Raw genomic sequence first — 26557 nt, forward strand, 5'->3', positions numbered from 1 at the left:
CTATTTTAGTAAATTCCCAGGTCACTTGATCAGTCTGTTCTGTTTTTTATTAGGTGTTTTCCTGCACATCAGTTATATCATCATGGCTGTATCGTTCAAATGTCTATAACGTCACTGTTTTCAGTCTAGAGGGTTTTTTGGGGGATGGGAGAGTATTTGCGTCTGTTTATTCCATCAGTTTCTGAAAGAGATGTAATAAAGTCCCCAGAGATCATTTGGAATTCATCATTTAGTTCCATCGCCTTTGCTTTATTTATCTTGAAATTGTTAGTTAGGTGTTAATAACATAATTGTTAATTATATAAATTGTTATTGGGTGTACTGATTTAGCATTATAGCCTAATATTCTATTTCCACTCTGTTGCTATGATAAAACACTCTAACCAGAAGCAAGCTGGGGAGGGAAGAGTTTATCAGCTATGCTTCCAGGTCACAGTCCCTGAGAGGAAAGTCAGGGCAGGAACCAGAAGGCAGGATTGCTTGCTATTCCACACAGCAGCACCTCTAACCAGAACTCAGTCACAGCCAAGCAGGTGCAGCAGAAACCATGGGGTAATGCTGCTTTAGTGCCGCTTGGCGGCTCTCTGGCTTATGCTTAGCTAGCTTCCTCATTCAGCTGAGAACCACCAGCCTAGGGAATGGTGCCGCTCAGTGAACTGGGCCCTCCAACATCAATTAACAGTTAAGACAAGTCCCAAGATGTGGCCACAGGTCAGTCAGTGTGATCTGGCAATGCTTCTTTTGAGACTCCCCTCCCAGGGGATTTTAGACAGTGCCAAACTGACAGTTAAAGATAACTATGGCAGGGCTAGGGAGATGGCTTATCTGTTAGGAGCACTGACTGCTCTTTCAGAGGACCCGGGTTCAGTCCCCAGCACCCACATGGCAGCTCACAACTGTCTGTAACTCCAGTTCCAGGGGACCCTCACACAGACATACACACAGGCAAAACACCAATGCACTTAAAATAAAAATAAATAAATACATTTTTAAAAAGATGACAATGGCACCTAATACATCTTATGTTCTATCTTAATATCTTATATTATAATTATTGCAATATTTAGGTGTGTGGATATGTAATTGTCTGGACTACTATATGGGCACAATGGCTGTCTTTTAGTAAATTCCCGTGTGCCCTTTTTCATGCCCTGGCTTTCAGCCTTTCCACAGCCTTACTTTTTTTGAAGAGCTATTTTTATCTTTAATTATGTATATGCATATATGTCTGTGTGTGGGTATATACACTTAAGTACAATTTCCTGCAGAGGCCAGAAGAGGGCATAGGGTCCCCTGCAGCTGCAGTTACAGACAGTTGTGAAATACCCAGTGTGGATTCTGGGAACCGAACTCAGGTCCTCTGCAAGAACAGTACGTGCTCTTCACCACTGAGCCATGTTCTCAACCCCATATTCCTTATATTTAAATCATTCCTCTTCTAAATGACACACGAGTTTTAAATCCATTCTGATAAGCCTTGCCTTTTAATTGGATAGTCCTGATGAGCCTTGCTTTTTAACATAATAACATAGTTGAGTTAATAACATAGTCTCTTCACGTGACATGCCTGCTTGTCTCAAGGCCTTCTTTTTCTTTTTTGCTTTTTATTTGTTCCTGTTATATATTGTTCTGTTGCTTCTAGTGTTGTAGACTTGGTCCGGGGTATGGTGTGTGCTGGAGTCATCCGCCACCTCTGCATATTCTACCACTGAGCTGCTCCCCTAGCCTTACACATACCTTCATTCACTTTTATGGTTCAACCTAGAGATTAAAATGTGCATTCTTGATTTACTATGGTCTGTTTTAAAAGTTATATTTCTTTCTTTCTGTCTGTCTGTCTTTCTTTCTTCCTTTCTTTGTTTATTTGGGAGGGGCACTGAGGCATGCATGTAAAGATCACAGGTCACCTAGGGCATCTAATATATCATTATATCTTAATATTTTATATCATAGTTACATAACTAGATATGATTTTAATTGGGAGTTAGTTCTTGCCTTCCACCATGTGGGTTTCAGGGTTGAAACTCAGAACATCAGGCGGTCACCTTTACCTGCTGAGCCATCTTGCTGGCCCAAGAGTTGTCTTAAATTAATGCTTTTACTGCTGCCTAAAGAACATTGATTCCAGCCATCTGTCTGGTGCCTTGTGCCCTTTTTGTCATAGGTTTTTACCTTTGCATAGTTATAAACTCCACAAGGCCTTTAAACTGTCAGTGTTCCCATCTCCTTACTCACTTAATTACCATTCTGTAGCTCTTTGTAATCCTCATATAATTCTGTGTCTGTGTTTGGCATAATTTTCTTTTGGAATACAACAACTTTAGTGTTTCTTGTCTTTAACTTTGGGAGTTGAACTTGCTGGTTGTTCATTTGTCTGAAATAACTTTATTTCACTCTGATTTTTTTTGAAGTGTATCTTTTTTTGGAAGGTTTTTTCCTACCATCTTAATATTTCTTTCTATTACACTATTTTTACTGTGCATGTGTGGGAGTGGGTGCCTGTGTGCCACGGTGAGTGTGTGGAAGTCAGAAGACAACTCTCAGGAGTTGCTTCTCTCCTTCCATCGTGTGGACTCTTGGGATTGAACCCAGGTCAGCAGGCTTAGCAGCAAGCACCTTTACCCCCTGAGCCATTTTGATAGCCCTACCATTTGAAATGACACCCATGGCCTTCTGACTTTACAGCACCTGTGGAGACACCGTGTGTCTTCTGGATGTGGTGCATCACTTCCTGTGGCTACTCTTCTGCCTGTGTCTAGTGTCAGGAGTCTGAACCTAACGTGTCTTGGGGTACTTCTCTTTGTATTTTCTCCACCTGGGGTTTGTCCAAGCTCCTCGTCCAAGGTAATTTACCAATGATTACCTTGTAATCATTGACAGATTACATCAGATTTGCAAGACCTCTGTGCCCCATGTGACCTTCTGTGTCACTTCCCCTGGGAAACCCTCTGTGGCCCTCCTTTCCCTAGACTAGCTGTCCCCACAGAAGTCTGTGTTTCCCTTTTCATGGCATCTTCTTTTCTCCAGCAGGGTCATAACTCTGTGGAGTCGGGGCACAATGGCTGGCATTCATTAGGCGCTCCAAGTGGAGACTTAAGCCTCTCTCCACTAGCCACATAGGATACAAGACATCTATATTTTTTCTTGATATTTTTTTGTAATGCTAGATTCATGATGCTAGACAAACATTACACCAACTGAACTATGATCCTAGCCCCAGTATTCATATTCCTTTTTAAATTTATTTTTATCATTTTAATGATGTGTATGCATGTGTCTACATGGGAGTGTGCATGTTAGTGTGGGCGTCCTTGATAGCCAGAGTGTCAGATCCCCCTGGAGCTGGTCTTACAGGAAAGTGTGAGTCACCTGATGTGGATGCTAGGAACTGAACTCAGAGCTTCTAGAAGAGCAGTAAGCATTCTTAACCACTGAGCTACCTCTCCAGCTGCCCAGTTTGCATATTCTTTACAAGGTATGGAAGGCAAAAAACAAGGTTGAGGGGTGGGGAGATAGCTCAGCCAATAAACAGCTGTGCAAGTATGAGGAACCTGTAACCCCCTCTCCCCCGCATCCACATAAAAGCTGGGCATGATGGCAAATACCTGTAATCTTAGTGCTAGGGAGTGGAGACAGGGGGATCCCTGAAGCTCATTGGTCAGCTGGTCTTGCCTAGCCAGTGAGCTCCAGGTTCAGGGAGACACTTTGTCTCAAAAAATAAGGTGGAAACTGTTGTAGAATATTATTTGTTTATGCTGTAGAATATTTGTATAATGATGCAAAGATGTGTTGCATTCTTTTATGTTGCATTTGTTTAACTCTGTGAAGCTGTGTTCCTGTGCCTGTCTAAAATACTTGATGGTCTAATAAAGAGTTGAACGGCTAATAGCAAGGCAGGAGAAAGGATAGGCAGGGCTGGCAGAGAGAATAAATAGGAGGAGAAATCTGGGAGGAGAAGATCTAGGAGCTAGAGAAAGAGGAGGATGCTGGAGGCCAGCCACCCAGCTACACAGCCAGTCATGGAGTAAGCTGTAAAGAAAGGGATATAGGATAAAGATAAAATCCCAGAGGCGGAAGGTAGATGGGATCATTTAAGTTAAGGAACGCTGGCTAGAAACAAGTCAAGCTAAGGCCGGGCATTCATAAGTAAGAATAAGCCTCTGAGTGATTTTTTTGGGAGCTGGGTGGCGGGCGCCCAAAGAGTAAAGAAAACAACAGGAAACTAATAAGGGTAAGCACTACACATAAACCTCTGGCTTCTACACACGCACACAGACACACACATACATACACACACACACACACACACACACACACACACACACACACACACAGGATTAGGTTGAAGGGTTGGGAATGTAGCTCAGCTGGTAAAACACAAAGCCCTGGGTTCAACCCCTAGCACTACAATCCACAGTCTATAGTGGCACACGCCTGTAATCTCACTACTCAAGAGGTAAAAGCAGGGGGATCAGAAGTTCAAGGTTGTCCTTGGCTATATAATGTGGCCAGCCTGGGGTACATAAAACCATGTCTCCAAAAAAAAAAAAAAAAAAAAAAAATAAGGTTGGATGGCCTTTTTAAGATAGAACTTATTTTGACCAGTATTTGTTAAACATCTGTTAATAAGCTCACAGGCTGTGCACAGTACTGGAATGCTAAAAGCATGGTTTCACTCAGGAGTACGTCTTAGACCCATTGAGGGGGTAATGACTCAAATGATTTTAAAAAAACAACGCAAGAAAAAGATGACCTGGTAGTGTTTATACCCATCTTTGTGGGTTACTTTGGCCAATTCCCCCTGAGGGCTCTCTGGAGCCCTTTCCTGTCCTGGGATGACCCTTCCCTCCCTAGGCCTTCCCTTTGACATATCACTTCCAGGGTAACAAGGGGACCTCTCACTCCCATGTCTCCTGGCCTCCATGAGACACCAGTGTTGCGTCCCTCCGATCTGAGAGCAAACAGCACAGCACCTTGCTCAAGGGAGTGAGTTTAGACCAATTCTAAAGGCAGGGAGCCTTGGCCAGGATCTCTGGGAGGCCTTTGAAAAGGAGATGCGTCTGAGGAGGTGAGGGACTTGACTTCGTAGGAGCTTTTGCTGATCCGAGATGGCCCAGAGCCTTGTGGGAAGGAGTTTATGCCCTGGGTGAATGGGCATGGCCACACCCACTGGAGCCCCTGGACCCGAGTTTATTTACAGCCACTATTGACAGAGAGAAGCCTTGGGGACTCCTGGAGCTGCCTTACATGTGAGGTGGACTGTAGCTACCTGGGCGTTTCAGGAGGTCCTATCCCCAGTGACAGGAAGCTTATCCATTATCATATTTAATTATTCCCCATATTAGTTACTTGTCTGTCTTGTTACTGTGACAAAAAACGCCTGAGAAAAGCAACTCAAGGAAGGAATAAAGCTTTTATTTTGGCTCACGGTTTGAAGGCACAATCCAGCGTAGCAGGGGAGGCATGGCAGCAGAGGCAGCTGGTCCATCACATCTAGTCAGAAAGCAGGATGACGGAGGCTGCGGTTCAGCTTACTTTAGGCATTTAAAGCGGTCAGGGGTGGGGTGGGGTAAGGAGGGCAGCCTATGGAATGGTGCCACCCACATTTAGGGTGAGCCTTGCCTAATCTAGATAATCCCTCCTAGACATGCCCGGAGCTGTTCCCATGGTGATTCTGAACCTTAGCAAGGTGGCAATCCTGACTGAATCTCACATTCCCTTCTCTGCTTCTTCCTTTCACCCCGCTTTTCCCGCCAGCACCTTTCTGGGAGTTTTAGTTATAGAGAGGACCTGTGGGTGTTGACCTTGGAGTGAAAGGCTGATGGCAGTGTCACTTGGGGGACACCGGCTGATGGCTATGCATGGCCTCTGTGGCAGGAGTTGAGGTGGCTATATGCCAGCAGGTGCCTCAAAGGAGGGACAAGGGAAGGACTTGAAGCCCTAAGCTCCGCCCCTTGGAGACAGACCTTGGAAGACTCCGCCTTTCAGAACCTCTATTTACTCAAGTGTCAAAAGAGACCTGACCACCACCACCACCACCATCACCAGAGTGGAAAGTATCACTCCCCGAGCCCAGTGTGTCCCAGGGAAGAGCTGGCCCACTCCACCTACTGCAGGCACCCACAGGGAGGCCCTGGCCATCGTGCTGAAGCCTCATGAAGCATCAGTAGCCTCACTAAGAGGACCCTGGGGAGCAGGCCGGGTAGGGGAACAAGTACTATTTATCCTTAGCCCTTCACCCTCTGCCGACCATGCCTGATGTAGAACCTTCAGCAGGCTCTGCAGAGCATCCAGGGATGCGGTAGGCATCTTGAACCGTTTCTGACATGCTTCAGTCCCAGCAACAATAACAACACTCACAGGCACACAAAAAAGAAAGCGCAAACAAATTCCTCTGGGACTGAGTGTTCTCTGCCCCTGCTCTCTAAGCCCTTGTGTATTTTCAGAGAAATTCAATCCACATGACTTGAGCGCGTTTACATTGAAGTGATTAAGGCCATTTGATGTCCCCATGCTCCAGTGCCGGCCTGCAGAAGTCCCTGCCTGCATCCTTTGGAGCAGGAAGCCTCCTGATGCTGGGAAGAAAGAGAGCTGGGCCCCATAAGGTCCCAGCTTGTTCTAGAAGCTCTGCCCTTGGCTGGAGAAACCCCAGCTCTCTGCAAGGCGGAACAGTCTGCTAAAGGGGACACTCTGGGGGCCACGTGGACTTTGATGACACAAGACCGTGGTCAGCTACCCGGGGTGTGTGTTGGTTACATTTTCAGTGCTAAGACAGAATAAATGCCCAGTGAAGCAATCAAAAGGGGGAAGGGTTTATTCTGGCTCCCAGTCAGAGGAGGAGACCATCATGGTACAGAAGGATGGTGGCAGGAACGTGAGGCAGCTGGTCACATGGCCTCTGCAGCCAGGGAGCAGACAGACGAACCCTGGTGCTCCGCTCACCTTCTACGTCATATTCAGTCCAGGACCCCAGCCTATGAAATGGTGCAGGCCACATTCAGGGTGGGTCTTCCCTCCTCAGGTAAACCTTTCTGGAAGCATCCTCATAGACACATCGAGAGATCTGTTTCCATTGCGACTGTAAACCCCATGAGGTTGACAGTCAAGGTTAACAATCACGACGCAGGTTTAGAGAATCAGGCTACCTGAATGTGACATAAGCATATCCCCAGTTTACAGGAGGGAGAGACTCTAAGAGAGGGCATAGTAAATGTCAGACTGAATCTGAGGCCCAGATCTCCCCAGACAGGATCCTGCCTATGCCCAAAAGGACACAGAGAAGCAGTTCCAGAGTCTAGCCCAAGATGTCCAGTCCTCTGCTGTCCTACCCTGTGCCCAGCTCCACGTGTGGCTTTGTGAGAGCCAGGGCTGGGGATTCCTGTGCTAAGAAAGATGCTTACCCGTGTACAGAAGGAACGGGGGCCAAGCCCAACTGGGGAGACAGGCAGGCTCCCGGAACCCAGATTCCAGCTCTCAGGTGCATAGAGGGACGCACAGAAGGGCCTGGGGTTCCTGTGAAGGAGTCTAACATGACAGGGATGCTGGAGGAATCCAGGAGGATCGTGAAGGTGGGATTTTGATGTCAGAACGTCTTCCTCTCCACTCTCCTCCCCTCCTTCTTCCCTCCCTGTCTTTTTCCTCCCCCCCCCACTTCCCCTGTCCCCCTTCTCCCTCCCCCCTCCCCCTCCCTCCTCTTCCTTCCCCCCTCCTTCTTAGTCTCCTCTCCCCTTCCTCACTTGCCCCATCCCCCCCCCCCCCTCCCCTCTTCTTTTCTCCTTCACCCAAATCTCTACTGGAGATGGGACAGAGGTTGCAGGCTACCCAGCAAGAGGAGGCTACCTCTCCCCCCTCTCCTTTCCTAGGAAGCCATCCATGACTCAGTGGCTCAACTTGTACCCTTAAGGACAGTGAGGAGCCTAGGTGGGGCTCCCCAGAGCCGGGTACATCTCCTGGGTGAACAAGCACTCAAGGTGCCCTGGTGGGAGGGAGTGTGTGCACACAGAGGAGGTCGAAGGAAGGGGGATCCTGGGCAGAAAGAAGATGGAGAGAGGGGCAGCATGCAGCCAGAGGGTAGAGACACAGGTGAGGTGCTACCCTGTAGAGCTGCCTTGGGCTCCTGCATCCAGGCTGCCCGGGGGGAGTAGAAACTTCTCTCTGGGAGAAAGAACATCTGGAACATGGCTGTGGTTGCTGTTGGGAATGGGTTGGTTAGGAAGCCAATATTCCCCCATGGAGAGGTGCCGATCTGGCCACAGTTCTCGGCAGCACCTCCACCACAACGTGGCATCGCACGGTGGTCCTGAGAGGACAAGGTCACACGTGTCTGGCACAGGTCACTAACCTCTTCTGCTTAGTTTTTATTGTCAACTTGGCACAAGCAGGGCTGTAGAGATAGCTCAGTGGTTAAGAGCGCTTCCTGCAGTAGCAGAGGACCCAGGTTCCCCGCACCCACATCAGGTAGCTCACAACCAACTGTAACTCCAGTTTCAGGGGATCTGCCACCCTCTAGCCTCCATTGGCACTTGCCTTATGTGGTACACACAAACTCATGCAGCCTTTACATAAACCAAAATAATAAATCTAAACAAACGAACAAATTTGACCCAACCTGGAGTCACCTGGGAAGAGGGAACCTTAACTGAAGAATTGCCTGGGTCAGATTTGCCTGGGGGCATGTCCGTGGGGCACTGTCTTGATGACTAATTGATTCGGAAGCGCTCAGACCACTGTGAGCAGCAGCATCCCTAGGCATGTGATCCTGGGCTGTGTGAGAAAACCAGCTGAGCAAGGCAGACAGTGAGCTAGTAAGTGCATTCCTCCATGGATCCTGTGTCAAGAGCCTGCTTCATGTTTCTGCCCTTACTTACCTCAATAAAGGATTGGGACCTGGAAGTGAAAGCCGAATAAACCCTTTGCTCACCAAGTTGCTTTTGGTCAGAGCGTTTTATCACAGTGACGGGCAAAACAGTAGAACACACCTCAGTCTCTCCCAGAGTCCTGTCAGGCATGGATGGCATCTGGGCTGTAGAGATGCTAGGCAGAACAGGCAGCTCCTCATCATGAAAGCAGGGCCACCATTGCCGAAGCCTTCCACGGAACACAGTCCTCAGGGGCAGAGGTGGGATGGGGTGGTCCAGGGCTGTGAGCAGCCCCAGGAAGCCCAGATGGACCACACAGTACCATGGGTGGGGCCTTCAGGGCTGCTGTGCCCCTGTACCAACTCCACCTTACCGGGAGGTTGGTCTGAGAGGTGCTCCCAACTGCCCTTACTTCACAGACGCGGAAGCCAAGGCCCAGAGGTAGAGCGATACTAAAGTGTGTCCCATGACATGTAGTGGGAGAGCCAGGGCTGAAACTCATCTCCAGCTGCCAGCTCGGGGCAGCTTCTACCTCCTATGGCAGTTCCACCTGAATTAATGAACACTTAGGTGAGAGGTACCAAAGAGACAGTTCACCTACCGTCCTAGATCCCAGACCACAAGATGCCCTGGCTGATGCCCATTCAGAACAAGGCACTGTCTCTTTCCTAGGGCTTTCTGCACCAGCCCCCCATTTACTAGTAAGCTTGTATTGCCCTACGGTTCTCCACTCTACACCCAAGGGCTCACTGAGGGTGGACAGCTGAGGATGCCTGCCTCCCTGCCAGCAAAATCTAGTCTCCAAAGTCACATAGTGGGGATGGGGATGCAGACTCAATGGACAGAGTATTTGCCTAGCATGCACAAGGCCCCGGGTTCAATTCCCAGCACTGTATAACCCTGGCATGGTGGCTCATTCCTGTAACCTCTGCGCTCAGGAAGTGAAGGCAGAAAGATCTAAAGTTCATTCTTGGCTGCAAGTTCAAGGACAGCTCAGGCTATATGAAATGCTCTGCCTTCCCAGTTCGGTGCTTCCCAAGCCATGAGACTCAAACACGTCACAGCTGTTTTCTGTACCACAGTCTCTTTATCCAACAAAAGGGCCCAGGGATGCAAACCCCCGAGCATCCTTATGAGGAAGGAGGAGATGACACTGAGGGTCTATCAAGGCCCTCCCAAGGGAAAGATGCTCAAATGGCTGCTTGGGCAGAATGACAGATCTTCAATCTGGTCCCCCTTCCTCGGTGGCAGACTTGACCTTTATTACTGTAGAAGTCTTTAAGGAATATGCTTTGCTTTGTTCCCGACTCAGGCCCCCAGAGCAGGCTCCCAACCCCACAGCACAGAAATGCCCTCTACTATTTTCCTTTGGAACAAATACAAAATCCACACCCTGACTCATTCTGGTTAGAGGATAAATCACAACAGAAGCAAACCGGTGGGTAGGATGACACCCACCGCATGAGGGCCAGAGAGAAGGGGGGAACCATATTCTAGGGAAATGCTGGCTTAGGCCTCAGGCCAAGCCACTGGGCAGGCTCTGGCATGGCAGGCAGGCGAGGCGAGAGGGGGTTGTGGGAGGCTCAGAGAGGGGAGTAGAGAGCCAGGCAGTTGTCCTCATCGATGGGGCTGGGAGCACCTTATGCCCCCAAGTGGCACAGAACAGCCTAAGAGGAGCCATGGGGAGGTGGGAGGGGGTTGCCAGTGTGTAGATGTGAGCCACAGCCAGATGTGAGGTACTACAGCCAGATGGGAGACGCAGTTCTCAAGGCTCTTTAAGGCTCCCAAGTCATTTTTTCTCTGCTCTCCTTTGATTTGTTTATGTTTTAAATTCTGAATCAATGCGGGAAGGTGCCAGGACTGGACAGTATGTGAGTGATGGCCCAGGTAACTCCTCACACACAGACAACAGAAGGGTTGGAGCCAAGAGCATGCCTTATAGCCGGAGAATACTCTCAGCGATGAACTCCAAAGGGCGGGAGGTGGGGGGGGGGGGGGGGGGGTGACGGATGGATAAACAGTATGCTTTATGGATAAGAAGGCACACAGACATGGGCGTGGAAATGCTGAAAGAAGGTCTCCTGGTTACTAACCCTCAAGAAAGAAAATAAACTGGATTTGGCCAGTTCAGGGAAGCCAGGGAGAACTGCCAATTCAGCATCTTCTTGGCCTGCCTCTTCCTCTGCCCTCTCTCCCCACCCCTGCACAGAGGCCTGCAGCCTCCTCACCCTACCCCCTTCTCCAAAGCCAACACCATCCATTCTATGACTCCCTACATCCTTCCTAAGTCCAGGGCAAGAGAGGCAAGGAGAGTGTCTCACGTGAGGGAGCAAATAAACTCAGATAAAATCCATGCCATCTTCAAAGCAGGTTCCTATGATTCCAAGGCTGGTACACTCGGTCCTCCACGTCTGTGAGTTCTGAATCCACAGATCTCAATAAATTACAGACTGAACATATTATATAAAAATACATCTGTACTGAATATGTCTGGTTTATTTTCTTATCATATTCTCTAAATAATACATCACAGTAACCATTTGAATAGCTGTTTGCATAGAATTAGAAACTTAATGTAACCTAGAGGTGACTTAAAGTATATGAGGTGATGTGTATAGGTTCTACGCAAACGCTAAGCCATTTTGCGTGTGTGAGGGTGGGAGTGTGTTGAATACACACATATGTATTATGGATGTGCATGCCCCTGTGCATGCCTGGAAAAGACAGAAGATATCAAGTTCCTGCTCTCTCACTCTCTACCTTATTCTGTTGACATGGGGCCTCCCATTGTACCTGGAGCTAGGCTAGCAGCCAGTAAGCTTGGGCAACTCTCCTGTCTCTGCTCCCAGCCCGCACAGCACCAGGGTTACAGGGACACATGGCCATGCCCAGTTTTTTTACTCAGGTCCCAAAGCTTGTGCAGCACTCTTACCACTGCACAATCTTGCCAGGCCCCAACTTGAGCTCTTTTATATAGGAATTTGAGCAGCTGTAGATTTTGGGTGTCCATGGAGTTCCCAGAGCCAATTTCCCATGAACACTAAGGAATGACTAACTCAGTTTGGGAAAGGGGTTGTTTTTGAGACAGGGTCTCACTCTGTAGCCCTGGCTGGCCTGGAACTCATAGAGCTCCACCTGCTTCTGCCTCCCAAGTACTGGGATTAAAGGTGTGTCCCATCATGCCACACTATATAGTCAGTTTTATGGCACCAAACAACTTTAGCTGCATTTATCCTAACTGGCACTAGAGGGCGCAGGTTGGCCCACTCATGGTTCCTCTGCCCAACTACCAGTTTGCCATTAAGTGTGACAGCCCAGCAGCATGAACTTCTCCGATCAGCAGGCTGCACCAAAAGAAAACAAACAAACAAAACTTGGCCTTTCTTTGACAATCAGCGTGCAGTCACATTTTCAGTGGTTGTATACTGTTAGAAAAACACAGCAGTGTGCTATAAATGTCTTTCTCAATCATTTTAGCTGTGATCGATCCCCATTAACCTAAGCAGAGTTTTCCCCAGGCTTAGAGAGAATGCTTCCTTCTAACTATCCCTGACTGCAACACAACCAAGACCTTGGGATTTCAAGCGCTTTCAGATGCACCCTGCCCCCCAACGCCTGCTTGGTGGTGCCGTGTTTGTTTCTGAACTGAGCTGGTTGTGGTGATGTCTCTGTGGTTTTCCCTTGAGTTCTTATATCTATGCCTAACCTCTAGAATGTTTCCCTCCTGGTTCAACTGCCGTGAGTCAGTCTGAACCAGTAACACAGAGCCACCTGGAAAGAGCATTTTGAGAAAAACCAATTAGGAGAAATGGGAAAAGGAAGGGGGGATGGATGGAAAGTTAGGAGGTATAGAAGGACCTCTGTGAGCCCCAAGAGTAGAGCTCACCTCACGCTAGTCTTTGTAGCTTCAGTGCAAGGCTCAGGTCCACAGAAAGGAGTATGAGGGGAGAAGAAGGTTCAAGAACTCAAGTGAGATCCATACTGAATCCCGGGAAGCACAAAGCTAGACATCTTGTTAGATGGGGTCCTGGGACCACGGGGCCCCTGTGTAGGAGACACTGAGACCCCTTTTTCCTGCCAAATAGGGAAGGGTCAGCCACAGTGGAGCCAGGCAAGCAGATAGGTAAGGGAGGGCAGCAGCCTGGCCCACACCTGATGGCACAGCCTGTGACTGAACTTCTCTTCCTATTCCTCTACCCTTCCCAACTGCAGAGCTCATGGGTCTGGAATGCAAAATGGGGGCATCTTTTAAAATGTAATGACGTCGGGCGGTGGTGGCGCACGCCTTTAATCCCAGCACTCAGGAGGCAGAGGCAGGAGGATTTCTGTGAATTTTGAGGCCAGCCTGGGCTACCAAGTGAGTTCCAGGAAAGGTGCAAAGCTACACAGAAAAACCCTGTCTTGGAAAAAAGCAAAACAAAACAAAAAATCGTAATGACAGACTTTACTCGCCAGTAGCTCAAGCGAGTCTGCAGTCATTTTGTTTCTTCAGGACTTCTCCAAACAAGAACAATTCTGTAAGAATGGCCACTTTGGGGGATGGGGGTTGAAGAGATGGCTCAGTGGTTAAGAGCGCTTGCTTTTGCAGATCTGGGTTGTTTCCAAGGACCCAGATGACAGCTCACAACCATCTATAACTCCAGTCCCAGGGGATCCAAGACCCGTCTCTGTCCTCCATGGGCACCAAGCACTCAAGTGGGAAGACACACATGCAAACAGAACACTCCTATACATAAAATAAATAAATTTTCAAAAAGAATATTTATTCATCACGATCTAGAGGGAGAAAATGAAGAGAATCTGAAAGTGTTTGAAAGGATGCCATGATACTATACTGGGCTGGCAGCTGTCCTGTACCCCTCCCCTCTGCCTCTCAAGGAGAGACCAAGAAAAAAGGGAAAGATCTAGGAGTGGAGTCTTCTCCAGCTTCCAGCTGAGTGACTTAGCATCACTAGTAATTCTGAAACTTCAAAATCGGAGCTCTCTCTCTCTCTCTCTCTCTCTCTCCCCCCCCCCACCCCCTGTGGGGTCATTATGAGCTAGGGATGAATCTCAGTGGGTGGAGCTCATGTCTAGCATACAGGAAACTCTGGGTTTGATCCCCAGAACCACATAAACTGTGTGTGGTAGTACATACCTATAATTCCAGCACTTGGAGATTGAGACAGGGGGATTGAAGATCGAGGTTAGCTTCAGCTACCCAGGCAGTTCAAGGCTAGTGCTTGGGTGGAAGCTCCACCTCAACCCCTGGCACCCTGGCATCCCTATACCCAAAGAGTCTGGAATGTTCTGGTGGAAGATCCACCTCAACTCTCCTCCCCCATCTCTTTCCCCAAACCTGTTCCTACAAAGCCTGCCAAACATGGCTCCTCCCCCAGAGAGACTTAAGAACACTCTCACAGGGTGTATAAGCTGCATCGCAGAAAACAGACACGTGGTTCTTCCAATCCACCGCTTCCCACCCCTTGTTGTCTCAGTAGAGAGGCCTATCAGGGTGCAAAAAGACTTATCAGCTAGCCTGAACTACATGAGACTCAGTCTCAAAAAAAAAAAAAATGTTGTGGGATTTTGTGAGGACTAAGTCAACCTCAGGGAAATCCTTTAGCATAATCCCTACTAGAAAATTAACTCCCACAAAGGATCCACTCATACAACCACTTCCTATGGAGGACTTTGAAGATGGATGGATGGATGGATGGATGGATGGATGGATGGATGGATGGATGGATGGATGGAGTTCCAATGGCCCAATCAGTTGGCACATTGGACTTAGGTGAAAACAGATGAACATGTGCCCTGGTGTTTGTTAATTTGGAGACAGAGATAGTGCTGGAGTTAAACCCTGAGCCTTGCTTATGCTAAGTAAGTGATCCACAACTGGGCACCCCCTCCCCACCATATCAATGATTTCTTGATTGGCCACCTGCCCTCTATGCCCAGGTAACATGATTTGCATCATTTCCAAGTCTGGTGACCACCAGTTAATACAGGCCAAGGACTCCCAGAGCTGGTTGCAGAACAGAATCACCTGCTGAACAGAACTAACATGGGTTTCTCAGCCAATCACCAGGGCAGACTTGCTAGAGGACGGTGCCTGGAATTTCTGATTTAGCCATCCCAGGGTGAGTCTAGGGCTGCCGAGACCATCCTTGGTGAGAGGTCTATGGTATCAGAGACTAGGCTAACCTGGTAGGCACCCTTAGTGTCTGAATCCAAGTATGTGACTAATGATAAGAACACAGGCCCCCTGAAAGCACAAGGGGACAGCCCAATCCGGGGCAGTGTGTTACTTGTCATGGAGGCAGAGGACAGCTATGAATGAGACTCAACACAAAATCGTAAGTTTAGGGTTGGGGATTTAGCTCAGTGGTAGAGTGCTTGCCTAGCAAGCACAAGGCCCTGGGTTCGATCCTCAGCTCAAACAAAAACAAAAACAAACAAAAACAAAACAAAAACAAAACAAAACAAACAAACAAAAACATAAGCTTAATTAAAACACCAAGAGTTTTGGTTTTGTTTTATGATTGGGTTACATTGTCCCTGAAAGCCAACTTTGTAGATGACAGCATAGTTTTACAAGATCTAAAGGCTGGATGTGTAGAAGCACTCTAACTGGAGTTCTTTGGACTTGTGAAAGGAGAAGGGATGGGCTGGACTGTCAGGGAGGTAGGGTGAGAAGGGTCGGGAAGAATCGGTATGAGGGTCTCAGCTCTATGGAAGGCAGGGATGTCCCTGGCTCTCTGGTTCATCCCGGCACAGCCTCTACCAAGAGAGATAGCTCAGAAGTCACACTGATAGGCACTTGTTCCTGACCTGGGAGTCACTCCACCCTTCCCCACGGGCCCAGACCTCCATCCCCAGGTCGCACTATTCATGATGCAAGTCTCTACTCGGCACTACTGATCAGGGACAGATTCTCAAGTAGCCAAACAAGAGCTGTCCCTCTGTGCCCCTTCCTGGGCCTGTCCCTGCATGATCCTCCACTCCCCTCTGTTAAAGCTCAAGTACCCTGCACACAGGACCTGCTCACTGGCTACTGCTCAGACCAAAGCCTATCCAAGGCCCTCATTTTCCAGATGAGGAATGGAGGCCGGAAGAGGGAGGGTGATTCACTCCAAGTTGTTTAGCCCAAGTGGGATAGACCAGACTAACTGTAAGCGCTCTGTTGGGTCCAGGAGCAATAGTGTATTTGTCCTTTAACCTCCAAGTTTTTCCCCTTTCCCAGATCTGTGTGCTGGGGCATTGAGTGTCCCAGAGTGCTCAGTCTCTACCAGCTGTGTGTGTGTTGGGGGGGGGGGTGACATTTGTGAGCTTGCTTCTTTCTTTGTCTGGCCATCTCCCTGGCCAAGGATACCCTAAAAAGGGCTGTTGGGGTGCGCCATGCACTGGTCTTAACAGTGAGCCCCTGCACAGAGGGCAGCAGGACCTTCCAGCAGAGCCAGCCCTGAAAATCAGGCAGCAGCTGGGGAGCCGTCGGACCTGCACACATCAAGAAATTAGAGCCGCGTGTCCCACTGAGAAACATCTGTCTAAACGGCCTCAGTGCTTAGGTTTCATTTCAAAGGAAAAGAGTTGTTACAAAATGGAAAGGAAAAAAAAATTCTCCAAGTGTGGCTTGGACAAATAAGCCAGGGCTTATCAAGCCTTCTGGAAAGAGAAGGGAGGGTTTTTACATATGGCGCTCAGCCTTTCTGTAGAGGAAAACAGCATCTGAGGCACACAAAGGATGCTCAGGGAAGGAGTCTGTGCAAAGCTCAGACCAGGAGAGTTCAGCATAGCTCATCAAGAAGCTTTATACCAACTAACAAAGAGGACTCAGCCTGGCACGGCAGTGTGTGAGCCTCCTCCACCTATCCATCCGTTCATTCGGTAGACACCAAGTTTGGAGTACTCAAAGTGCCTTGACCAACTCTGGTCTAAAAGGGGATGGAAGTCTCTGCCTCCTCGAGGCCAGTTACCTACAGGAGAGAAAAGACACAGTAGAGGCGCTAGCAAAGCATTATGGGAATTAAGACGCCTTTTGGCTGAGAGATCATGGAAGGCTTCCTGAGGAAGGGGCACTGGAATGGATGAAATGGAGACAGTCAGAGGGCTTGAGTGGGAGACTGCACACACAGGGGGGAGTGTAACATGCTGAGCAATGGACACGTGCCCGCCATGGGTGTGGGAGAGGAGGTGCCGAGAGGCTGATGCTCTTCGGCTGTGGCACAGGCAGCCAGCGGGCCTGGTTTCCATTTCCCTTCAACTGGGTTGAGATCCTCCCTTCCAGTTGCCTTCCCTCTCTCATCCCCTCTTCTGTTCTAAGCGCCTCTGTGATTTAGGGAGAAAAACAAAGTGGACAGACAGAGGTAACTCACAGGCAGGGAGCCAGACCCTTGAGGTCAGCGGAAGAGAAGGTGCAGGTGCTAAGGCCAGGCACCAAAATGCAAAGGGCCACCTCCATAGTGATACCACATGGGTCATGTCTACTCATACCACTGGGACATCAAAGCTCCTTCATTGGGGTTGGGGATTTAGCTCAGTGGTAGAGCGCTTGCCTGGCAAGCACAAGGCCCGGGGTTCGATCCTCAGCTCAAAAAAAAAAAAAAAAAGCTCCTTCATTGATTAGTGTTGGCAATGGTTTATACAACAAAAATTTCCCTGACCATCTATCAGCAGAGGTACCACCAATATGAAGATGTAACAGGGGCTGGACCATATTCTCCATCCATATCAGATGCTCCCCTGAAGGCTGAGAGACCACTAGCAGGGCAGAAAGGGCAGATTTTGGCCTCAGCTAACACTGTTTCTCCTCACCCACCCTCCCTCTCCAACGGGCCTCCAGGGACCACACACACACCCTCTGTCCCCCAGCAAACTGCTTAGCTACCAACTTCAGTGATGCAGTACTTCATCAGAAAATTCGGGGGTGGTGAGGTGGAGAGAATCGGTTGATAAGGTCCTTGCCATGAGGACCTGTGTTTGATCGTTAGGTCTGGATCTAGTGATACATGTTGGCTGGGGAGGCTGAGACAAGTGGACACCAGGGGTTCCTTGGCCAGCAGCCTAGCCTGATTGGCAGGACTCGGGTTCCAGTGAGAGACCCTGTCTCAAAAAAAAAAAAAAAATGAAGTGGATCACACCTGGAAGTTGACCTCTGGTTTCTGTGCACAGAGAGAGAGAGACCCAGAGAGGAGGCCCAGGCTCTCAGAATGTTGACAGGAGACACGGACTCTCTGGACCCATCCCCATACCCTAGGACTCCTTGCTCCACAGGAAAGAGCATACCCAGAAAGAGCTGGGGTAATGCTCACGGACTCATTGACGTAAACTGATTGAAAAGGTGTCCATATGTAAAGCACCCAAGTAGAAGAAGAGCCACGTAGGTGAACAGATTCCAGTTTTCCCCGCTTCACACCCCCGGGCAGTCTCTGCAGGTGCTGCCTTCTAGAACAGACTGGGTTCAAAAGGAAGCCAGGGCCTTTCTGGTTTCACTTCTCCCAGAAGCTGAGGTATGAACTCTGCTCAACAAACATGGATTCCCTTTGTAATCTAAACAAAATAGAATCATTCTTTTCGAGATGAATGAGTACTGTTCTGGCTAGCTAAAGGAGGATTTGTGCACGGGAGTGAGATGGCTCGTGTGTACCAATCCTGACGACCTGAGTTCCATCCCTGGAACCCACATGGCGGAGGAGAGAACTGACTCCAAGCCATCTTCTGACCTCCCTTGCAAACTGTCAAGGCTGTTGGACAATTAAGGACATCATCTACAGGGTGATAAAGACAGCGAAGAAGTATTTAAAGAAAACAGCACACAGGTGTAATCCAAGCTGAGACCAGAGGATCACAAGTTCCAGGCCAGCCTGGCCTACATAATGATTCCATGTCAAAAGAAATGAAATGTGGGGTTGGGGATTTAGCTCAGTGGTAGAGCGCTTGCCTAGCAAGCGCAAGGCCCTGGGTTCGATCCTCAGCTCCACATTAAAAAAAAAAAAAAGAAAGAAATGAAATGTGCCAGTGCATACAAAGTGCAAGGAGGAGGAGGAAGAGGCGGGTGGAGACAGGTGCCGGGAAGATGACCTTGGAGAAGACCAAGGGAACGAGACACAAGCCAGCAGCAGTGCAGAACTAGTGAGCCTCAGAGGCTAGGGCAGAGGACGGAGGAGACTCAGCCCTTTGCACCCAGTGAAGCCACGAACTCTACTATCCCATGTAACCATCCCACAGTCCTCAGATTCAAGGGTACATTAGCACCCCCAGAAGGCTGGGGAAACACAAGGGCTGGGCCTCAGCTCGAGGACCTGACTCTGAATTTGTCTGGGCTTAGACCCAAGACACTTCATGTCCCAAAGAGTCCCTCAGGGCACTCATCCTACTGTGGGTCTGGGACCCAGTTTGACCATCGCTACTGAGTGGTCACTGTCTGCTGTCTGGCCCATCCCTTCATTCAAACCAGAGGCCTCTTGAAGGCACTTTGGACTTGGCGCATCTGTGGGAGGTCAGTCACTGCTGCCGAATGAGTGAGGGATGAACTGCTAGTCACAGGGAAGTGAGTATGCAAAGCCCTCAGAACATCCTAGACATCGGTTATTCCTAGTACAGTTGTGGGGTGTGTGTGTGTGTGTGTGTGTGTGTGTGTGTGTGTGTGTGTGTGTGTAGGTCAGAGGACAACCTGCCAGAGTGGCTTCTCTCCTTTCCCCGTGTGGGGCCTGGTATTGAACTAAGGATGTCAAGTTCAGAAGTAAGTACCTTTACCCTCTGGGCCATCTTACTTTGTCCTATGTGTATTTCTTAGCCTTTTAGTAGTCCCCAGAAACAGTGGGAAGCACACACACTCACACACATACACACACACACACACACACACACACACACACACACACACACACGGGGGGGGGGGGGGGTATTAAGAGCAAGGAATTGGCTTGTGTGGTTATGGAGGCTAGTTGTTTCTAAGACCAGGGAGGAGAATGGGAAAACTAGAAACCAGCAGAGCAGATGGCAGCCTTCCAACCTAGAGGCTCGCAAACTCGAGAGCCAAAGAAAGCTGGTATTTCTGCTCATAGCTGAGGACAGGGCCCTTTTCACTCTTATGAGACCTTCACCAGATTGAACACAGCCCACCCACATCATAGAAGACAGTCCGCTCTACTCGGTCTACAGATTTAATCGTTTATCATGTACAAGAACACCTTCACGGGAACACCTGGATAGTGCTTGACCACATATATGGGCTCCCTGTGCCAGTCACATTGACACGTAACATTAACTCCCACAGTAGACGTGTTTAAGACACGCACTGCAGATTCTGATCTCTCACGAGAGTTTTTGGAAGTCAAGGAGAGTCAGGAAAATGCTAGCAAAGAACAGACTCATTCATTTTCCCAGCCGCTAGGAGTCCAGGCTCTGCCAGGTGTCTGTGCAGGCCAAGGTGGGCACAACCCCCCACTGCTGGCCCCAGGAGAACCACAGCGCTGACTGTGCTCCTCTGGCAGCCCAGGGTGGGCCCTACACACACACACACACACACACACACACACACACACACACGAGAGCCCTGCAACCCTGAGCCCCCATGCCACAGGCACTCTGCCTGCTGTGCTCAGCACTTCCCCAGCTCCATCTTGAACACATTAGCCACCGGGCTCACACTGGCTGGAGGAGATTACATTTTCCATGAAGGGGACGGAGCAGGGAGCGCCTCACTGAGGGAGGACTCTCTCTCTCTTTCATTCTGTAGATTGGGGAGCTCCCACACACACCGTGCCTTGGTCTGATGTCAGCAGGGGAAGAAAGAAAGGAGGGGCAGATGGCCAGGTGTGGTTCCGAGGCCCAAGGTAGTGCAGAAAGGACCAAATGCTGAAGGGAAGGGTCCAGAGAGGAGAGAAGCCAGGGCCCTTGGAGAAAGGGGTCCATTGGCTTGACAGAGGGCAGCCCCATCCCCGCTCTGAGGTTTTAAAGTTTCCACAGTGGGGATGGAACACCGAACCTGGAGTCCTGGATCTGTATCTGCCCCCTAGATAGGCTTCCAATGCGTACAACTGACTTCATAACCCAAACCATGTGTCTGTACATTGCGTACACATGACTCACTACAGCAGACTGGGTCATCTTTGAGGTTCCTGGGATAGGAGGTTCAAGCATTGCTGAGAGGTACTACCGTGGTCAGGGAGGGGACCGAGCCTACAGTCGGCCCTTCTCGAGCAGCTCCTGACAGCCCTGGGCTCGGGATCCCCTGCAGAGGCCAGCCCTCTATTGGAATTTCTCTTCTGACTCCCTGGACACCCCAAAGCCGCCCGTACTCACGGGCTCTGGTTTCCACCATCTGTGTGGGAGCTGAGCTGCTCACACCTGCCTTGGCAGACACAGGCAATAAAAGACCTGGCTACGTTTAGAGCCTGGCCCTCCTGCCAGCTTGCTACCCTCCTCGCCTTGAGGGGAGCCCAGAGGCAGGACACTGGATCCCAATGTAGCTTTGTCTCTGCCCCCTGTCCTCGTACCTGGCATCCAGTCTGTCCTTGCTCTGGGTTCTGGATGCCTCCTCCAAGACTGCAGGTAACACCCGTTACCAGGTACCCAGAAACACCTGGAGGGCAGGGTCCCTCTCAGGGGCCTGTTGTAAGTAGGACATACATAAAACAAATGAATTTCTGTTCTCCAGAGACTAGCTGAGGAATGGTTCCAGGTGTTCAAACAACAGAAGGGGGCAGATGAGATGGCTCAGTAGGTAAGAGTAATAGAAGGAGAAAACCAAGTCTGCAAGCTGTCCTCTGAGCTCCACACACACTCTGTGGTGCGTGCACACACACACACACACACACACACACACACACACACACACACACGCACGCACATGCACACACACACACACACAGATGGTTTTTTTTTTTTTTTAAAAAAAGAAATAATGTATATGATGTTAACGATCTATCTGCCACCTGAGCTGGGAACAGGAATCTGCTCCTCAATGCCATGTTTCTCATAGCATGGTAATGCGGTGGAGGGTGTGCACACACGCATACATGCAGGTGCTCATGCATGTGAAAGCCAGAGGACAACCTCAGCTTTGGTTCCTCAGCTACCAAAACAAACTTGTTTTCTTTAAGGCGGGGTCTCTCACTGGCCTGGAGCTTGCCAAACAGGCTAGGGTGGGCTGATCAGGGAACCCCAAGCCCTCCTGTCTGCCTCCCAAGTACTGGGGTAACAAACACACACCACCATACCTTTCTTTCTGACGGGGTGAGGGTGGGGTGTGTTTGAGGGTTTCTAGGGATCACGATCCGGTCTCCTGCTTACAGGGCAAGCGCTCTGACAAATAAGCTAGCTACATCTACAGCCTGAGCTAAATGGATGTGAGCATGCATCCTGTGGAGTCTCGCAGTACAGGCTCTGAGGTAGGATGTCAGGAGGGAGGGTGACACACACACACACGTCCTGCTGGGAGCCCAGGAGCCTAAGCTGTCCACAGGTGGATTTCTCCCCTCCTTATAGGCAGCCACCAGAGGAAGGGGCTTCTACAGGCTTACAGCTACACCGCTGGCTGCCAGCTCCCCTCCAGCCAGCACACTCCCGCCGTCACTTCCCTAGAAAGAATGCTGGGAACCCGCAGCTGGTGACGCATAGCCCTCAGCCACAGAAGGCCCATGTTTGCCACAACCTTTTGGTTTCCCGTGCTGTCTGATGCCCATACCAGAAGATATTGAATATCCAGTCCACAGGGCCCCTCAGCCTCTGAGGTTGCATATAGCCATATAAAGCTGAGGCCACAGGGGGTGGCGGGGCTGCCAGACCCCAGGAGCGATTTGGCTGCTCTTGGCGATGACGTGGACCTTTCCCCCAAAGCTTCAGCAGTTAGCCCCTCAAAGCAAGCCTGAATCATTCCCTCCAAACCTCAACCCCACCAGGCACACGTCATGCCCAGACTCCAGAAGGAGAGGAGGTAGCCAGTCTCCCTCTCTGGCAGAGACCTTTGGAGCACCACAGAGGTAGCTATGCCATGAGCCCTCTAGTCCCAATCCTGCCACAAATGGAGTGCCCAGTCAGCTTCCCTCTCAAGGCCTCCATGTTTGCATCTGTATTATGGGGACAGTAAAGCCTGCCCTGCTCCCCAGAAAGTGCCAAGAACCCCCAGAGACATGAGTTCAAGGAGAATGGAGATAGGACCTAGGGGTCACTCTTGTTCCTTGAGAAGCACAAAGCCAGTCTTGCTGCAGATTTGTTCACGAGGACTTAAGAATTTACTGACATTTTGTTCCATCTTCGCCACTGCCAAGACACATGACCAACTGCTAGTGGCCACCAATCTTTATGCGTGGCTTACCCAGACACAGCCCCCCTTCCATATCTCAGTGTCCCTTAGTATTGGTGAGACAGTGAAAGGTTGGCAGTGTGGCAAGGGTTAGCCCCCTTTCACAGCTAGGAAAACCGAGGTTTGACTGGTTACATTTCTCTAGACCAAGCAATAAGCTGGTAACAGGATGGAGACTCAGCTCTGGGATTCTCAACTAAATCTCCATCTACTACCAGGACCCTCCAAGTAGCCCAGGACCTCAGTGTCCCACTTGGAAGTGGGAAGTGCAGGGAGGAGCCCACCCAGAGCAGAACAGAAGTGAGTTCTAGAAGCTATGTGGAGAGGGATGTCCTAGCAGAGGGCGGTGGCCATCCTCATCTAGAAGTGCTACAGCGAGTTCTCCTTGAAGTTTCAGCACTCAGCTGAAAGCCCTCACCCTCCTCCCTCTGAGGAGCAGAGCAGCATTGCCTACGCAATCTGTCCCAGAATTAAGTAGCCAAAAGTTGTCTAGACAAAGATTTTATAGGCCCAATTAACCCCTGCCAGTCACACTCAGTCATACCTAATAAGGGGCTATATTTAGAGGCTGTCATTATCTGGCTCCCTGGGGATAAACCTCGACTCTTATTTCACAGACATTTCATTTCTAACGAAGCTCTGTCAATCCTCCTTCAGCCTGGCATCCTTTTCTGACTTCCTGGACGTGGACCATCTGGCCACGAGGAGCCACTGCTGCCCTGTGTAGTCAGAGCCCCAGAGGCAGTGTGGCGGGCAGCTGCTGAGGAGCAGGGACAGGAGAGCTTCTGCCTGTCTCCTCCATCCAGTTCTATCCTGCAACTCTCGGGGTCTGGCAGCATCACTGTGATGAGCTGGGGTACCCATCCCATGACAACACACTCTCCACAGGAAGGGATGGTGTGTGTGTGTGTGTGTGTGTGTGTGTGTGTGTGTGTGTGTGTGTGTGTGTGTGTACACGCGTGTGCATGCCTATATATGGGTACTCAAGCACTGTGCATATGTGTAGAGGCCAGAGATCAACCCTGGTGCTGTTCCAGGCACCATCTACATTGCTTTTTGGAGACAGCCTCTCATTAGCCTTGCCAATTAGGCTAGACTGACTGAGCCCCTGAGATCCACCATCTCTACCACCCCACCCCAGTGCTGGGGTTACAAGAATACACTGCCATGCCTGACTTTTAAAATGTAGGTCCTGGGACTCAAACTTGGGTCCTCATCCTTGCACAGTAATTGCTTTACCGACCAGGGTGTCTTCCCAGCTCAGAGGTTACCATTCTTAGTTTACTAAGAATTAGCCATAAACCTTTGAGCACAGAGTTGTACAGATGCCCAAGGCCCAGAGGGCCCCAGGTACTAGAATACCACACACTGATGGCAGGTGATCATCTAGGCTTTACCTCAGGTCACAGGTTCCTGTGGCCTCCTGGGATAATACTGCCCCCTGGAGGTTGGCAGTGAGACACACAGGCCAAGAAGGCACATGTAGATGTCCTTCTCCAGAGCCATCATGTCCAGGTGGAATTCACCAACCACAGGGGATGCTATCCTAACAGTTTGCATGTGTCCCCAATGTCACAAATTTTCCCTCTCTGCATTGTGTGTGGCTCACATCCCTGGGAATGTGTGTTTGTGTGCTCCTTCTGTGGGGTGGAAGGCTGTCAAGACTTACAAATGAGGTGGCTTAAACAGCAGGAACAGGTTTTCCCACAGACATGAGACAGGTCTGCTTCTCTTCTGGCTCTGGGACAGACTTTTTCCGTGATCCTTCTAGATGCCAGGGACGCCTAGTGTCCCCCAGCTTGTGGCAATAGCGTCTTTGAAAGCCTAGCGTCTTCTTCTACCCTATGTGTCTTCTCTGTGTGTCCCTCATAAAGCACCTCCATTGGCCATAGCCCACAAGGATCATTCAAGATTATCTCAAGCTGGAGCTTTGCCTTATTTCCATCTGCACAGGCACAGGCATAGGCGGGTGGCTTCCCTTGTCCCCTCTTCCTCTGGCTGCCTTGACCACCTAAAGCAGACCCCTGAGCAACACCCCTCACCCACACTGAGCAAGCCAAAGGATTTCCTCATGAGATGGAATGAGGCTCTTGCAGCTCCTCCATGCTGCAACGACCATCCCTCGGCTTCTCTCATGCACCGCCCTCCTACGGAAGCTGCAGGTCTTTACCTCTGTATCCCCAGTCCCCCAACTTAGTACTGAAAGCCCAGCTTCCCTCATGAGGGAAGTCCTCCACACTATCCACCTCCCTACCTCCACCAAGGCCAGCCTCTGAGGGAAGGGGTGCCTCCCTCAACCATTTGGTCCCTCTTCTTTGCCTTCACAGGTTGGTTGTGGGTGCCCCACTGGAAACCAATGGCCATCAGAAGACAGGAGATGTCTACAAGTGTCCAGTAACCCAGGGCAACTGCACCAAGCTCAACCTGGGTAAGTAGCCACTGGCCTCTTCTTAACTGCCAGTTGGGTACAGAGCAGGCAGGGTCTGGCACCCACCCGTGTTTGTAGTCACAGGGTTCCTCTCAGCCTATGTTACATACAGAGCAGACTCTGACAAATGTCTACATTTACAGCCACCTGTCTCGAGCTGTCCTGTGAGGTGCATCACTCTGCTCACACTGCAAATGAGGAAGCTAGGCTGAGGAGACAGCTCGGTCAGTAAAGCATCTGCCCGGCATGCATGATGATCTGAGTTCAAAACCTACATGTTTTAAAAAAAAAAAAAAAAAAAAAGGCCAAGCATGGTAGTACCATTTGTAGTCCCAGTGATGGGGGCACTGGGATAGGCATATTCTTGGAGCTCTCTGGCTGCCCAGCCTAGCATATTTGGCGAGTTCCAAGCCAGTAAAAGACATGTCTCAAACAAAAAGATAGTGCTGGAGAGAAGACACCCAAGGCTGTGCTCTGACCTACACACACACACACACACACACACACACACACACACACACACACACCACTCCACTAAACACTTCCATCTTGTCCCAAAGGGCAGACAGATAGTGGTTGACCTTGTTCTGCTCAAAACTCTTACATGGGCCACAAAGCCATAATTCTAGGGCTTTTCCTACAAGATTGGCCTTCCCGGGCCTTTTTCTCCTTCTCCAACAGGGTGCCCCTGCCCTAGAAACTCACATGAGGATCCAAGGAGGAGGGACCCAGCAGGGCAGTCAGCCCACAAGAGGAGATGGCTGTAGTTCTAGAGATAAACAGATGGAGGGAAAGGCCATCGTCCAAGAGAAATCCCGAAAGTGTTAGATTCCCGGGGTCACCAGTTGTCTGTCACATGATGCTGGAGGAACCACCTGGGTGAAGAATTCAAACCCGAGCACTTCTGGGGCCTGAGCTTCAGTGAAAACACAGCAGAAGGGAGTCTGGTTGGTGGCTTAAGTGCTCCCATCATCCCCTTCT

At 49.9% G+C, this 26557-nt stretch overlaps 1 protein-coding gene across 1 annotated transcript in view; it reads left to right on the forward strand.

Annotated features, from left to right (window-relative positions):
- Positions 1-7304: 7304 nt before the first annotated feature.
- The window catches only part of LOC118587597 (integrin alpha-11-like), a 53051-nt gene continuing 33798 nt past the window's right edge, over positions 7305-26557 (forward strand). The window contains exons 1-3 of the mRNA XM_036193619.1: positions 7305-7568; positions 7863-7978; positions 25476-25576. Of these exons, the coding sequence (XP_036049512.1) occupies positions 7305-7568; positions 7863-7978; positions 25476-25576 (481 nt within the window). The remainder of the gene's footprint in view (positions 7569-7862; positions 7979-25475; positions 25577-26557) is intronic.

This window comes from Onychomys torridus, chromosome 7 (genome assembly GCF_903995425.1).
Source record: "Onychomys torridus chromosome 7, mOncTor1.1, whole genome shotgun sequence".
Taxonomy (NCBI): Eukaryota; Metazoa; Chordata; class Mammalia; order Rodentia; family Cricetidae; genus Onychomys; species Onychomys torridus.